Genomic DNA, 13,106 nt, shown 5'->3' on the forward strand with positions numbered 1-13,106 from the left:
GTTCTTTAAATGAAAAAAGAAACACACAGGAAAGACACATGTGGGCTTTGCTAAGTTTCCACCAGGTCCTGAATTTTCTAACTGAATGATGAATTTCCTGGAATAAGAGGCAATCTGACAAAAACGAATGGGGTTCGGACAGAAATTCTCCACTATCCTCTGACCCACTGACTCCAATAAACTTAATAAAAATTAAAAAATAGAATCTGCTAAACATAAAGAAGCTGAGGATGTAAAATCTGATAAAATATGTATATGGTGTTCTGGGAACACTTTAAACAGATTAATTTATTTGCCTTCATTTGTGGTGCCAATTCTGCAAAAAATGTATTTGTTGATGCAAAATGTATAGATTATATTTAGATTAAGAATCAGTTAGGGTTAGATCCATACCCTTTTGTAATGTCAATAGTTCTTGTTTCAAAGAGTGAGGAGGTAGAAACACACACACACACACACACACACCACCAGAGTGTCAGATGCCAACAGGCGTGCCTGTGACTGACAAGATGTATACTTTGGGGGCTTCGAATGATGTTATTCTTTTTGGCATCAGACACACTGTACCTGGGCAGAACTTCAAGTCCAGTCTCCTCTACTCATCCTCTCGCCAACCATCAGATGCTCTGGAGCTGTCGTTAGTATTAGCATTCCCACTAGGACCTGGTGCACTGGCCCTGGGGAGGTAGAGCCTGGCTTCCAGCAGGGTACGCTTCTTCCCTAGATTACCAAAGCCCAGCTACTTAATTATTAATGCAACAACATATACACGCTGCTTGGCCTGTGGAAACATTACCAATTAAAATAAAATACACTTAGACATGAAGTAAAACTGACAGAGAGAGAGAGAGAGAGAGAGAGAGAGAGAGAGAGAGAGAGAGAGAAGAGAGAGAGAGAGAGAGAGAGAAGGGAAGGGGGAGATTTGAGAGGGAAGGGAGAGATTCTTCAGCAATTTTCAAAAAGCTCAGAGACTGCAAAGTCTGATTTCCATCTCTGATGACAGCCAAGTAAAGATGCAGTTGATAGAAATTAGCATTCGATTCTCTGAGCATCTCTCTCGGCACCTGCCGCCTGTTTTCCTCCCTCGGTGATGGTCTCAGCCTGTACTTGAGAATGAGGAGCCTTATTTTGCTGTGGGGAGGTAAAGATCCATCTTCCAGGAACAGAAAGGTTAATTGGATGCTCAACCTATCAACTGGGATCTTAGAAGTAGTCCTGAGTCAAGCTCTATCCTTGGGGGACATGGAGGAGGCGTTGCCTGGGTTGGGGGGCCCCGGGGAAAGCAGAACTGGGCCTGCAGACAGTTGCAGGAGGGCGGCTGCAATTTCCCTCCATGCGACTAAGGTGCTACCCAGTAATGGGCAGGAGAATAATTAAAATTAATGACCACAACAGTGTTACAATAGATGCTGTTAATTTGTCACCTCCTGTGCCTTTCCCTGCGTAGAGTGCTCTGCAGGCGCGAGCTCCTCCTTTGCTGTTGGCAGCCCTGTGAGTGTGCACCGTCATCAACTTCATTCTGCAGGTGAAGTAACAGGCTCCCGCTGTTCAACAGTAGTCATCAGGAGGTTACAACCCAGGACTTGGAGTTGAGCCACTGCCCTTAAGGTCGTGAGTCTCAGAGTCGGAGCCCTCGCTCTGCCATTCACTTGTCCTCTGACCATAGGCGAGCTTCTCATCTCCCAAGGCCTCGTTTCCCAATACTGGGCTCGATGAAGGCGAGTTAAAGGAAACTGCAGAAGAGGGCAGAGTCTGGCTGCTCTCCCGTTCTCTCAAGACTGTGTGGAGGCTGATGGGAAACATGGAAAGCTGGGGGATGCATGGGGCATGAGCGAATGGGGGCCGCTGTGCACTGCGCGCCTGCACGGCAAGCACTGCTCGTCCATGAAACGCCTTCGCTTGCCGCTCTCCTTGATGGGAAAAGCAGTTGGCGTAACAGCTCCTTCCTTTGCCACTGTGTCTTCAGGTAGGCATTGATCCTCCTTAACTCCTAGAGCGGCTGCTTGAAACCAAACTTGCCGTGACAAGGATCCACCAAATGTGGGTTGGTGTTTACTATATACTCCTCCTTGGAGCATTCTGTCAGCTCTGTAAGATATGGTTTGTTTAAAAATATATTTTATTGATTTTTTACAGAGAGGAAGGGAGAGGGATAGAGAGTTAGAAACATCGATCAGCTGCCTCCTGCACACACCCCACCAGGGTTGTGCCTGCAACCAAGGTACATGCCCTTGATCGGAATCCAACCTGGGACCTTTCAGTCCGCAGGCTGACGCTCTATCCACTGAGCCAAACTGGTTACGGCTGTAAGATAGTTTTTAAAACCTACTTCACATTAATATAAAAAAGAGTAATGCCTCACAGTGTCAGTATTTAACACAAGATCTGAAAATGGCTCAGAACATCCTTCCACAGAGATCCAGGCAGGAGATTGGCTTTAAAACTACACTTGGAGGAACATGACACCATGGTGTCACCAGATGTGACATCTCAGTTCCACAATCCTGCACCATCCAGGTGGCCTCTCTGCCTCTGAGAACCGGCATGCATTCATCTGCACAAGGAGGCACTTACGCAGCTTTGGTTTGACCTGATTTTCTTGCTAAGGTGTCATTCAGCATCATTAACATTAAGTTATTTCTAAGGACATTCAGATTTTTACTTAAAAGTGTACAATCTTGTCAAGCATATTCAGTAGAAAAAGATATTTTTAAAAATAGCCATTGATAAGCTTGGCCCCAGTCTGTCTGTACTTGCTCACAACTGCTTGCAAATGTGTAGGAATCATTCTCGTAGTTTCTGATTTATAATACACCGCCATCCTGGGCATTTATTTATTTATTTATTCTTCACCTGAGGATATTTCTCTATTGATTTTTAGAGAGAGTGGAAGAGAGAGGGAAAGACAGAGAGAAACATCGATATGAGAGAAACACATCGATTGGTTGCCTCCTGCAAGCACTCTGATCAGGGCCCAGGCTTGGGAGGAGCCTGCAACCGAGGTACATGCCCTTGACCGGAATTGAACCCATGATCCTGCGGTCTGCAGGCTGACGCACTATGCACTGAACCAAACCAGCTAGGGACGTCCTGGGCATTTTAAAAGCTTCTTTCTCATCATGGACATCTTCCCTGTGCAACAAAGATCAATGCACAAGCAGGAATTCCAATTATCCTAATATCATCCATCACTCCACATGGATTTTGAAGGCAAATAAAGCTCCCCTTCCTCTTGACCATCAAATTTGAAGAGAAGTCTAGGGTTACAGGGCTTGGTTTCTCCATAACTAGAGATAGACAGTATAGGAGCTGTTCAGGTATATAAGCCAATCTGTCTCAGTCACTTACACCCTCTAACGCATAGCACATTGCCTAACAGGATTTTGGACCTTCTTTCATGGAGGTTATGAATTTGGGCCCTGGATTTGGAGAGACCTGGATTCTAGTTCTTTACCCTCTGGCTATTAGTGATGGATGTGACCTGGGAGAACTGGGTAACCGAGCCTCCCTTTCCTCATCCAAAAATGTGAATAATAATATAAGCTATGGTTGTTATATTAAATAAGCTCAACACATAGTAGAAACTCAATCAATACTAGTTGATATTATCGTTGTCCTATCAACACCATGACCATCCTCATCACTTTCCCACACATTAACCTTATCTGTGCATGATCTGTAATGTCATGTCCTAGAGCAGTGGTTCTCAACCTTCTGGCCCTTTAAATACAGTTCCTCATGTTGTGACCCAACCATAAAATTATTTTCATTGCTACTTCATAACTGTAATGTTGCTACTGTTATGAATCATAATGTAAATATCTGATATGCAGGATGGTCTTAGGCTACCCCTGTGAAAGGGTCGTTCGACCTTCAAAGGGGTCGCGACCCACAGGTTGAGAACCGCTGTCCTAGAGGATTACAGAGCCAGATGATAAATTAATTTTTAGCTTAGAATGATACCTGACTTCTTTAAACTGCTTGAGTTAGGTCATGTCAGCATCATATAGTAACTTTGTTGTTTCAGACTAAGCTTATTTGACTTGGAGAATCCTAAATTACAGAACGAAGAAAAATGAGTGTTTTGTTAAAAACAAAACAACAAAAAAGAATACATGATAAGAAGAACAGAAATGCCCAAGTAATGATCAGTAGCCCTCTTTCTGAATAAATAGGATTGGGTCATATTGTTAACATATGAACCAATACTTTTCTAGTTTTTTTTAAAAAAATTGATTTTAGAGAAAGGAAGGGAGAGAGAGAGCAACATCAATCAGTTGCCTCCCACATGTGCCCCGACTGGGAATCAAACCTGCCATCCATTGGTGTAAGGGACGACATTCCAACCAGCTGAATCACACTGGCCAGGGCAGTTTTTCTAGTTTTTAAGTTTTCTTAGGTATAAGCCACCTTCTGGAGATCTTGCTCGCACTGTGGATTTGCTTTAACCTGCTAACTCATAATGAAAGGTGGGTCTAATAGCTCTCTCTTCCGCCCCCAATCACAGCCAGTCATGGTGGGATTGGAATTGGCAAGGCTTGCCCTGCGCAGCTGCAATGGCATCACGCTGGTCCTCACCACCTCTGTGACTCTTAGGACGCAGGCTCATTTTTAAATTAACTGTTATCTGCTAAGTAAGTTTCATCGAGGAGCCTGTCCTTTTTTATAACTAGAACTAGAGCCCGATGCAAGAAATTCATGCAACAGTAGGTCTTCCTTCCCCCAGCTGCTGGCATCGGCTTCTCAGGCACCCAGGACCCAGGCTTCCCTCGCAGCCCCGGCTTCATCCAGAAGGTCATCTGGTCTAATTAGCATATTATGCTTTTATTATTATAGATATGGAAGGCATTTAATCAATCACCCTATTATATTTCTTTGTAACAAAAATATGTATCTAAATTTGCTTGACTTTTTACTTACCAGTGACCCTAATGCTTTAAGTATCAACATTTTATTTTGGGTTGGGTGATCATTACAAATATTATGAATGTGTTCTTGTCCAAAACAACATAAATTTTAATATATAATTTTAAATTTATAAAGTTAAATTGTTATTAGAAATGTATGTGTTGATTTAACTTCATTTGCATTTGGGGAGAGAAATATTATTTATGTCTACAATGAGACATGATTCAACATAAGTTCTATTCCCATTTTTTCATTTTCTATATGTCTTGAGAACGCTTGCTCACATAAATGAATAGGTGAGAATGACTGAAATTTTGCTATAGTAATGTCATTAATTACTTTGAATTCCATCTGAGTGACATCCCTCAGCCCACCAAAAATTATTTGTAATGATCTATCAGCTGAAAAGTAGATTGGGACTTGCATTTTATTGAAAGAAAAAAAATGGAAACCTTTTTTATATCAAAACATTACCTAGGCATTACCATCACTCACTTTTGTCAACACCAACACCAATATTTCAAATGGTCCTTTCTTTAGTGCCTCAAAGGCTTTGCACCCTAGCAATCTGCTGTGCAGTAATATTTGGGATTAAAAAAAAGATGCTTTTCTTTCTTAAAATGGAGCAGGTAATTAAGAAAGAAAACAGCAAGATATTTTTTAATGTAGGAAGTTCTCAGTAAGATACATTTTAGGTAAATGTACATGTGAAGGTTGAGAAATTTAAGTTTTATTTTCTTAAAATTATCCATGACCATGTACCTCTGAGAGTTGTTGTGTCCTCCTAAGTCTACGTGTGTCCCTGTTTACGTATGCTGGTTTCACCCATGTGAGTTCATGAACCATTGTATAAGAAAAAGCAAATAGGAAAGAGTTGGTGGTGGGGAAAGAGAGTGAGAGCAAGTGAGCGAGAGAGAGAAGAGGAGAGAGAGAGAGAGAGAGAGAGAGAGAGAGAGAGAGAGAGAGAGAGAGAGAGAGAAATAGAAATGAGAGAGATATTCAGAGATGGAGAACTCCATTTTCAAACTAAACAGCTCTGTGTCCAGTATGCCATATACTAAGGCAGTGGTTCTCAACCTTGGCTGCACATTAGAATCACCTGGGAATCTTTTTAAAATCCTGATTTCTGGGTCTCATCCCCCGGAAATTCTGTTTCTTTGTTATGGGGTGAGGCCACGACATTAGTAACAAAGAAACAGAATTTCCGGAGGATGAGGCCCAGAAACCAGAATTTTAAAAAGATTCCCAGGTGATTCTAATGTGCAGCCAAGGTTGAGAACCACTGTACTAAGGGAATACGCAATTCAAATAAGCAGAAGTCACACCGTCTAAATAACCAGTGAGAAAAATGGTCTACCACCCTCCATAATGCTGGAATCATAAATACACCTGCAGCAAGCCTCACTACTCTTTCCTTGATCTCACGAGATTTCCAATTATTTATTTCAGATGAATTGGTAGCAAGTCTTGTAATACTTTTCCAACACAGGGGCACAAAAGAATGACAGCCATCATGTTTTTAGTTTAGATCCAGGAGATTTGGATGAAAAAGGAAGTGATTCCCTTTAAAATACCTGCTTTGAGGGCTCAGGTAACCCTGAAGCCCCTCAGGCCCTGGAAAAAGAAAGTAGAGGGGACAGAAACAAGTTATTGCAGAAAGCAAACCACTTACAATGAGCGGACCCCGGTTGTTCTCCCGATACTTGTTCTGGTAGAAAATGTAAACGACGGTGGCGGCCAAGGAGTAGAGGAAGGCAAAGACGGCCACGGTGACGAAGAACTCTGCTGAAGACGAGGAGTCCCCGGTCAGCGCCAGCTTCTCCCGCTCCTTTCCCTCGCAGGTCGGCACCTCGAATGTCACCTGGTGCAACCTAGTGACAGATTGAAGGACACTCTCTGTAAGATGCTGTGGCGAGAAAACTGGATGCCATGTCTGGTAGGCGTACTCTGTGCCTTGCCCTGCGCTCAGCACTGTTCCATTGTGCCCCATGGGGCTCCTCCCTCTCTGTGGCTTTCACATTCAGGTGTCACAAGAGATAGCTAAGTGGCCAAGGAGAGCAGCTCTAGACCCGGCTTCCTGCAACTGCCTGCACCTGGATCCGGCCTAACTGTTCACCCCCACCCACATAAGAGGCATATAAACACCCCGCCCTCCCTACTCTTGTTGGCTGACACCGATATACTGGCCTCAGCCCGCTGGGAGAGAATCCTATATAATAAAAGGCTAATATGCAAATTGACCGAACAGTGGAACTACGGGTCACTATGACACACACTGACCACCAGGGGGCAGATGCTCAATGCAGGAGCTGCCCCCTGGTGGCCAGTGCGCTCCCACAGGGGGAGTGCCACTCAGCTAGAAGCCGGGCTCATGACTGGCGAGCGAGTGGCGATGGTGAGAGCCTCTCCTGTCTCTGCAGCAGCACTAAGGATGGGCTCCTGGACTGTAAGAGGGGGCAGGCCGGGCTGAGGGATGCCCACTCCCACCCCCACCCCCAGCACATGAATTTTGTGTGCCAGGCCTCCATATTTCTTAAACTCTCACAACGTCTCTTGGCCTGGCTCCTGTGGGTGCGGACCTAACCATGTCCACATGTTCTAAAGCACAGTGGGGAGTGATGGGGGAGTTGTATGGCCTATGAGACAAGTTCGCTAATGAAATGACAGAGATCATAGCTGCAAACGTGGAAGCCAATGTTGCAGTTAAACACCATGCCATTGGGTTTCACAACAGCTGTCCCTGGGGAGAGAGGGGAGGAGGAAAAGGAGGGACACCTGAAATGATGACAAATTAGACTATGACATTCTCCTGCTTAAATTCTGCTGGCCTTTCTCATCTGAACTTGGACTCAAAACCTGACTCCTGAATGCGATCTTACCTCATGGTCATGGTCTTGGCTAAGGGTCTTTTCCCTGACAGTCCCCTTTCCCTACATTACTCTGCGCCCTGTTATTGCCATTTGGGTGTGACCTCAAATGCCTTCTCCTGGGATAGCCTTTTCCTGTCCATTAATCTGAAATAGCTCCCTTTCCTTAGACATTTTTGTCACATCACCCTGTTGAATGTCACTCATAGCACTCCTCACCAGCCTCACTATCTTGGTAACATATTTAATTACTCATTTTTTCCTGTCTCCACTGACTCCTCCATTATCATGGGGATCTTAATATTTTTCTTTGTGTATCCAAAGTCCTGACCCTTGTTAGCCACTCACTAATTAGGACTTGGATAAGTCAATGAATACTTTTGATTCCATAAGATAACTGATAGATCCTAATTTGACTGAACTTCTGGTTTAGACAGTAAATTCTATCAGGATAGCATCCAGGCTCAATATATTACTTAATAGAGAAAATAAGATTTGGGGTCAGGGTCGGGGGGGTGGGGCGTGCGCAATACTTCCTGCTCCATAAATGACACTGAAGGAAGAAGTGTGAACTAGACGGTAAACTGTAATTCAATACAGGACCCCAAATCCTGCTTCAGAAATGACCTAATTACTCCTTGATTGTGGAAGGTGCTCAGAAATCAGCATAAACGAAGTCTAACAATATCAGTAAAGCAAAAACTACTTGGAAAATTATCTCTAAAAGTAACAATGATGATACTTTTGTATAATTGATGAACCTTTTAAATTCCTAACTTATGCTTAGGAAGTATTTTTCTTACTAAGCAAAACTTGAGCCCTTTGAGAAAGATTGGTTGTGCACATTCTCTTATAGTTTAGAAATAATATAGTGATGAAATACAGCAAATACCATATTGGAGCATGTCACATGTGTCAGATACTGTGCTTTACAGGCATTAATTGATTTATATTCCATGGTAACTGTATAATGTGGGTACTTTATTGCCCCTCCCCCCTTTGCAGGTAAAGAATTAGCCTGAGAAGGATTAAGTAACTTGTCTAAGACATATGACTTTTTGGGCCAGGGATTAAATTTGTGTCAGACTCAAGAGCTTGTTTTTTTTTTTAACTCTGGCATTAACTGTTTCTGTTAAATAATGAGAATATTAACTGGATGATTTTTTTTTAAGTGAAGCCGGTGCACCACTAGCATCAGGACCATTAGGGTCTTGGTAAAAACATATTTTCCAGGGCCTTGTCCAGATCCACTAAGTGAAAATCTCTAGGGGTGTAGCCCTGTTAATGGCCAAGAAGAACAGCCCAGTCCCCGCCCCCCCCCGCCCCCCCAAGCTACTACGTCTCAGAAACTTGTTCTTTTCCATTCACTGCTTGATCTGAGAGAGGACTGTTATGTTACACAGTCCACTTGACTTTGCTTGTGTCTCTGAGCCTCCTCCTGTTTCTCATCAAACAGAAGCGTGTGCACCTTCAGTAAAGACCAGGGAAATAGAAGCATTCATCATGCTTTTATTGTAGAACCCGTTTCCTCCCCTAGCAGAGATATTGAAATCTTTGCTTCTCAATAGTTTGGTCTGTGGGAAGTCTGAAACATGAAATTGACTTAAAAAGTAATCACGCCAAATGTTCCGATAGAGGTGATTCTCAGATAATGTGTACTTTTTTTCTCAATGTTTTGTAATATGTCATTCACTCAACAAATGTTTAACAAGCAGATATGTAGTTCACAGGATGGCTAGATGCTGGGCAAAGAATGGAAAACAATGATGACAGGATGGTCCTTGCCCATGTTGAACTTCAGGTTTAGAAGGAAAAGAAAGATTTTCTGAAAGGAGCCTTGGCTAGTGGGGGTGGGATGGTCAAGACAAAATTCCCTACAGGAATGAGTTTTAAGCTGCAGCCTGAAAAATGAGTAGAAATTATCCCAATGTTGGGATTGGAATAAAAGTGTTAGCAAGATTAGATTGGAATAACAAGAAAAATTAGAATAACATGAAAAAAGGAATTTTCAAACAAGTTCAGCAGGTGGAAATGAAAATGGGGCACCCACTTCAGAAAACAGTCTGGCAGTTTTTTAGATAGTATAACATAGAGCCATCCTATGATCCAACAATCCCTCACCTAGATCCGTACCCAAGAGAAGTAACACGTTTCTGCACAAAAAAACTTGCACAAGAATGTTCACAGCAGCCCCGAGTGGAAACAGCCAGATGTCTATCAGCTGATGAATGGCTAAACGACATGTGGCACAGCCACAGGATGGAATATTATTTCATGCATCAGCATTAATGAACCTTGAAAACCTTATGCTAGTGAAAGAACCAGACACAAAGGACCCTCTGTCGGGTTACATGCATAGGAGATGTTCAGAATAGGCAAATTTATGGAGATAAACAGAGTTAGGGCTGGGGGCTGGGGAGGATGGGAGAATTGGGGAGGGTGGCTGAGTGTTAGAGGATTGACTTTGGGGTAATAAAAATGCCCTAGGACTGATTGTGGTGATGGATTCACAACTCCACAAATATGCTTGAATTGTACATTTAAAAGGAATGGATTGTATGGTATGTGAACTACATCTCATAAAGCTGTTAAAAAATAGGCAGGAAATAGTATGTACCAAGATGCTGCAGAGGCAAGTTGCAGAGCACATGGGAGGAGAGAACTATGGGGTGGGAACTGGAATATTGCAGGAAAGGGGGCGGTGCAGGATGAGATGGAGAAGTAGCCAGGAGTCCCCATTGTGGGGTCCTGTGGGCCAGGTTATAGCTCTGTGTCTTTATCTTAAGACAAACACTGGGAAAATTTTCTTATAATAAACAATGTATTAAAAAAATAGCAAGCAGAGCAGTGTCACCTGCCACAACCATTTGGCTGCATACACGCCTGCTTTCCAGGTGCTAGGACGCACTTCAGATCAGCCAAGCCCCCAGCGGCCAGCTCCCTCAGCTAACTCCACAGACTAGGTCTGCAGTCGTGTGTGCTGGGGGCAGCGTGAGGGGTAGAATAAAATAATTGTTTTATTTTTCTATGCAATCAGCTGAATAGCAACATTCCCCCATTGCTAATTATATTGATTTACAGTAAATGTTAATTGTGCTTATCGGTACAAGGAGAAAAATCACTGACAAATCTGCTCTGCTTGTGAACACCAATGATCTATAGCTTGGTATTTGGCCCACGAGCCACACTGGGGTGCAAGCAGGGGAAAGAGGAGAAATGGGAGTGAAGCTCTAAACTCATTCCTATTGTGTGGAAGGAAGGAGGGGTCATTTATAAAGAAAAAGCACATCAGCTCAAAGTAGTCTGAGCATGATAATTCATATCACTGAATATTTGAATGTTGTATGAAAGTATATATTACTAAATATATATATATATATATATATATATCCTATATAATAAAGAGCTAATATGCAAATAGTCTTCATGCCCTCACACCCTCCCACAGGGCGGGGGGACCTGAGGCTGGGCCCTCCGCCCGGCAGGGCTTGATGGGGGACCTGAGGCTGTGACCCCCGTCCTGCGGGGCTTGACGGGGGTGGGGCTGGCCGGGTCTGGGTCTCACATGATTTCAAGGCACATACGGGTGGGCGGGGACTTGACTCTGGATCCCACAGCATGCCCCAGACTCTGACAGGAGGGAGATTTTCATATACATTTTACTAATTTTCTTTCATCTCTTATAGATAAAGGGCAGATAGCAATATTAAAATATTTCCTCTAATTAATTTCCTTTTTATGTGCACAAATTTTGTGCACCGCGCCACTAGTATATAAATAACAGAAAGGTTCCTTTAAGTAACAGTTACATACATATGGTTAAATACATATGTCTTACTTTGGAGGGAGAGATTTTATAGCCAGCATGTGTCTAGCAGCTGTACTAACTTTGGAAGCAAATATCATCCATTTAGAACCTAAACAAGGGAAAAACTGTTCTGTACAGAGAGAGCATGTTAGTTGGTAGCATCCGGAAGCCAGCAGGGCCTCCTTGGATCTTGTGAGGAGCTAGTCAGGGAGCAATTGCTGAGCCTGCAAAAGAGACCAAATCCAATTTGTAGATTTCAAATGCATAACTCCCTTCTTGGCTGGCCTGGCTCAATCAAGGGGTAATTGAATGTCGCTGGGTTTTATTGCATAATGTCAATCAATGAAAAGACTCCATGTTATAGTTATTTTTCCAATTTTTACCAGTGCTGAAACACAGCCCTTTAAACAGTTCACTGCTGCTTCATTTAAACTGAAGGAACTACTTGGTACCCCACAAACCTTAGTTCTGTTGGGAGGGCCTTAGAAAAATATGAAGCAAGTTGGTGTTGTTTTGTTAATAAAAAGATTTACAAGAAGGACGACCCTCGTTTTTCAACCTCCAGGCATTGTGCTAGGTTCTTTACCGACTGCTTCTCACTTAATGTTCATAGCAACTTTCTTGGCAGGTGCTATTGCCACCATCATTATACAGATGAAGAAACGGAGGCTTGGGTGGGTGCTGAACTTGCCCGAGGTCACGTGGCCAGGGGAGGGCAGAGATGCGTCTGGAATGCAAGCAGATTGGGAGGAGCCTACACGAGTAACCACTTCTTCCTCTGTTTCAAAAGTTACAGCATCCCTAGGTTTCCAGCTGAATGTGTGCATGAAAACGTCCAAGCCAGCTTTCCCTGGCCATCTGAGCTAAGGGTAGAATGACAGTTTATGCTGAATAGGATTCTGAACCAATACTCATCCCACTTCCACCTTGAAATTTGTGCATCGGGCATTGTACAAGGTGCCCAGCAATGACAAGGTTGAATCCCTGTGTAGAACAACCAACAGGAAGTTGTTAAGAGCTTCCTCGTTTCCCAATGTTGTCCTGGATTACCCTAACATCTGCCTCAGAAGCGAGCAGAGGGCAAATGACCTGAGGGCAGCAGGTACTGAAACTGTGGTCATCATAGTGTCCGTAGTTCTGTTTAGAAAGCGAGATTCTGGGGTAAAGGAAAGCACAGATTCGCCCTCAGTAGCACCGTGCCATTATGGGCACCTGCTAATAACACTTGAAATTATTGACAATATCTTTTACCAGATGTGGAAGAAAACAGGACTAAAGCTGCCAACGGTACATCTGGGGAGGCTCAGTGCAGGACAGTAAAGACATGTCCCAAGGGGTGATCCTGACCAGGAGCAAATGTGGAGAGCATTCAGGGTGTTGGGGAACAGGCTGCTGCCACTGAATCTTGAGAGTCAGAGTTCAAGTGGCCACGGAAAGACCAGACGGCAGACTGGTGGGGAGCACGTTTCTCTCGACTATTTTCTACAGCCCCTGTTCAGTCCTTCGTACCAGTTGACAGACGT

General features: G+C 43.5%; 1 protein-coding gene across 2 annotated transcripts in view; it reads right to left on the reverse strand.

The window, feature by feature from the left end:
• SYNPR (synaptoporin) overlaps nucleotides 1-13,106 on the reverse strand; it is a 260,197-nt gene that overhangs the window by 30,757 nt on the left and 216,334 nt on the right. For both annotated transcript variants that reach the window (XM_006089039.3, XM_006089040.3), the window contains one exon: nucleotides 6,581-6,779. In XM_006089039.3, the coding sequence (XP_006089101.1) occupies nucleotides 6,581-6,779 (199 nt within the window). The remainder of the gene's footprint in view (nucleotides 1-6,580; nucleotides 6,780-13,106) is intronic.

This window comes from Myotis lucifugus, unplaced genomic scaffold (genome assembly GCF_000147115.1).
Source record: "Myotis lucifugus unplaced genomic scaffold, Myoluc2.0 scaffold_55, whole genome shotgun sequence".
Lineage (NCBI taxonomy): Eukaryota > Metazoa > Chordata > Mammalia > Chiroptera > Vespertilionidae > Myotis > Myotis lucifugus.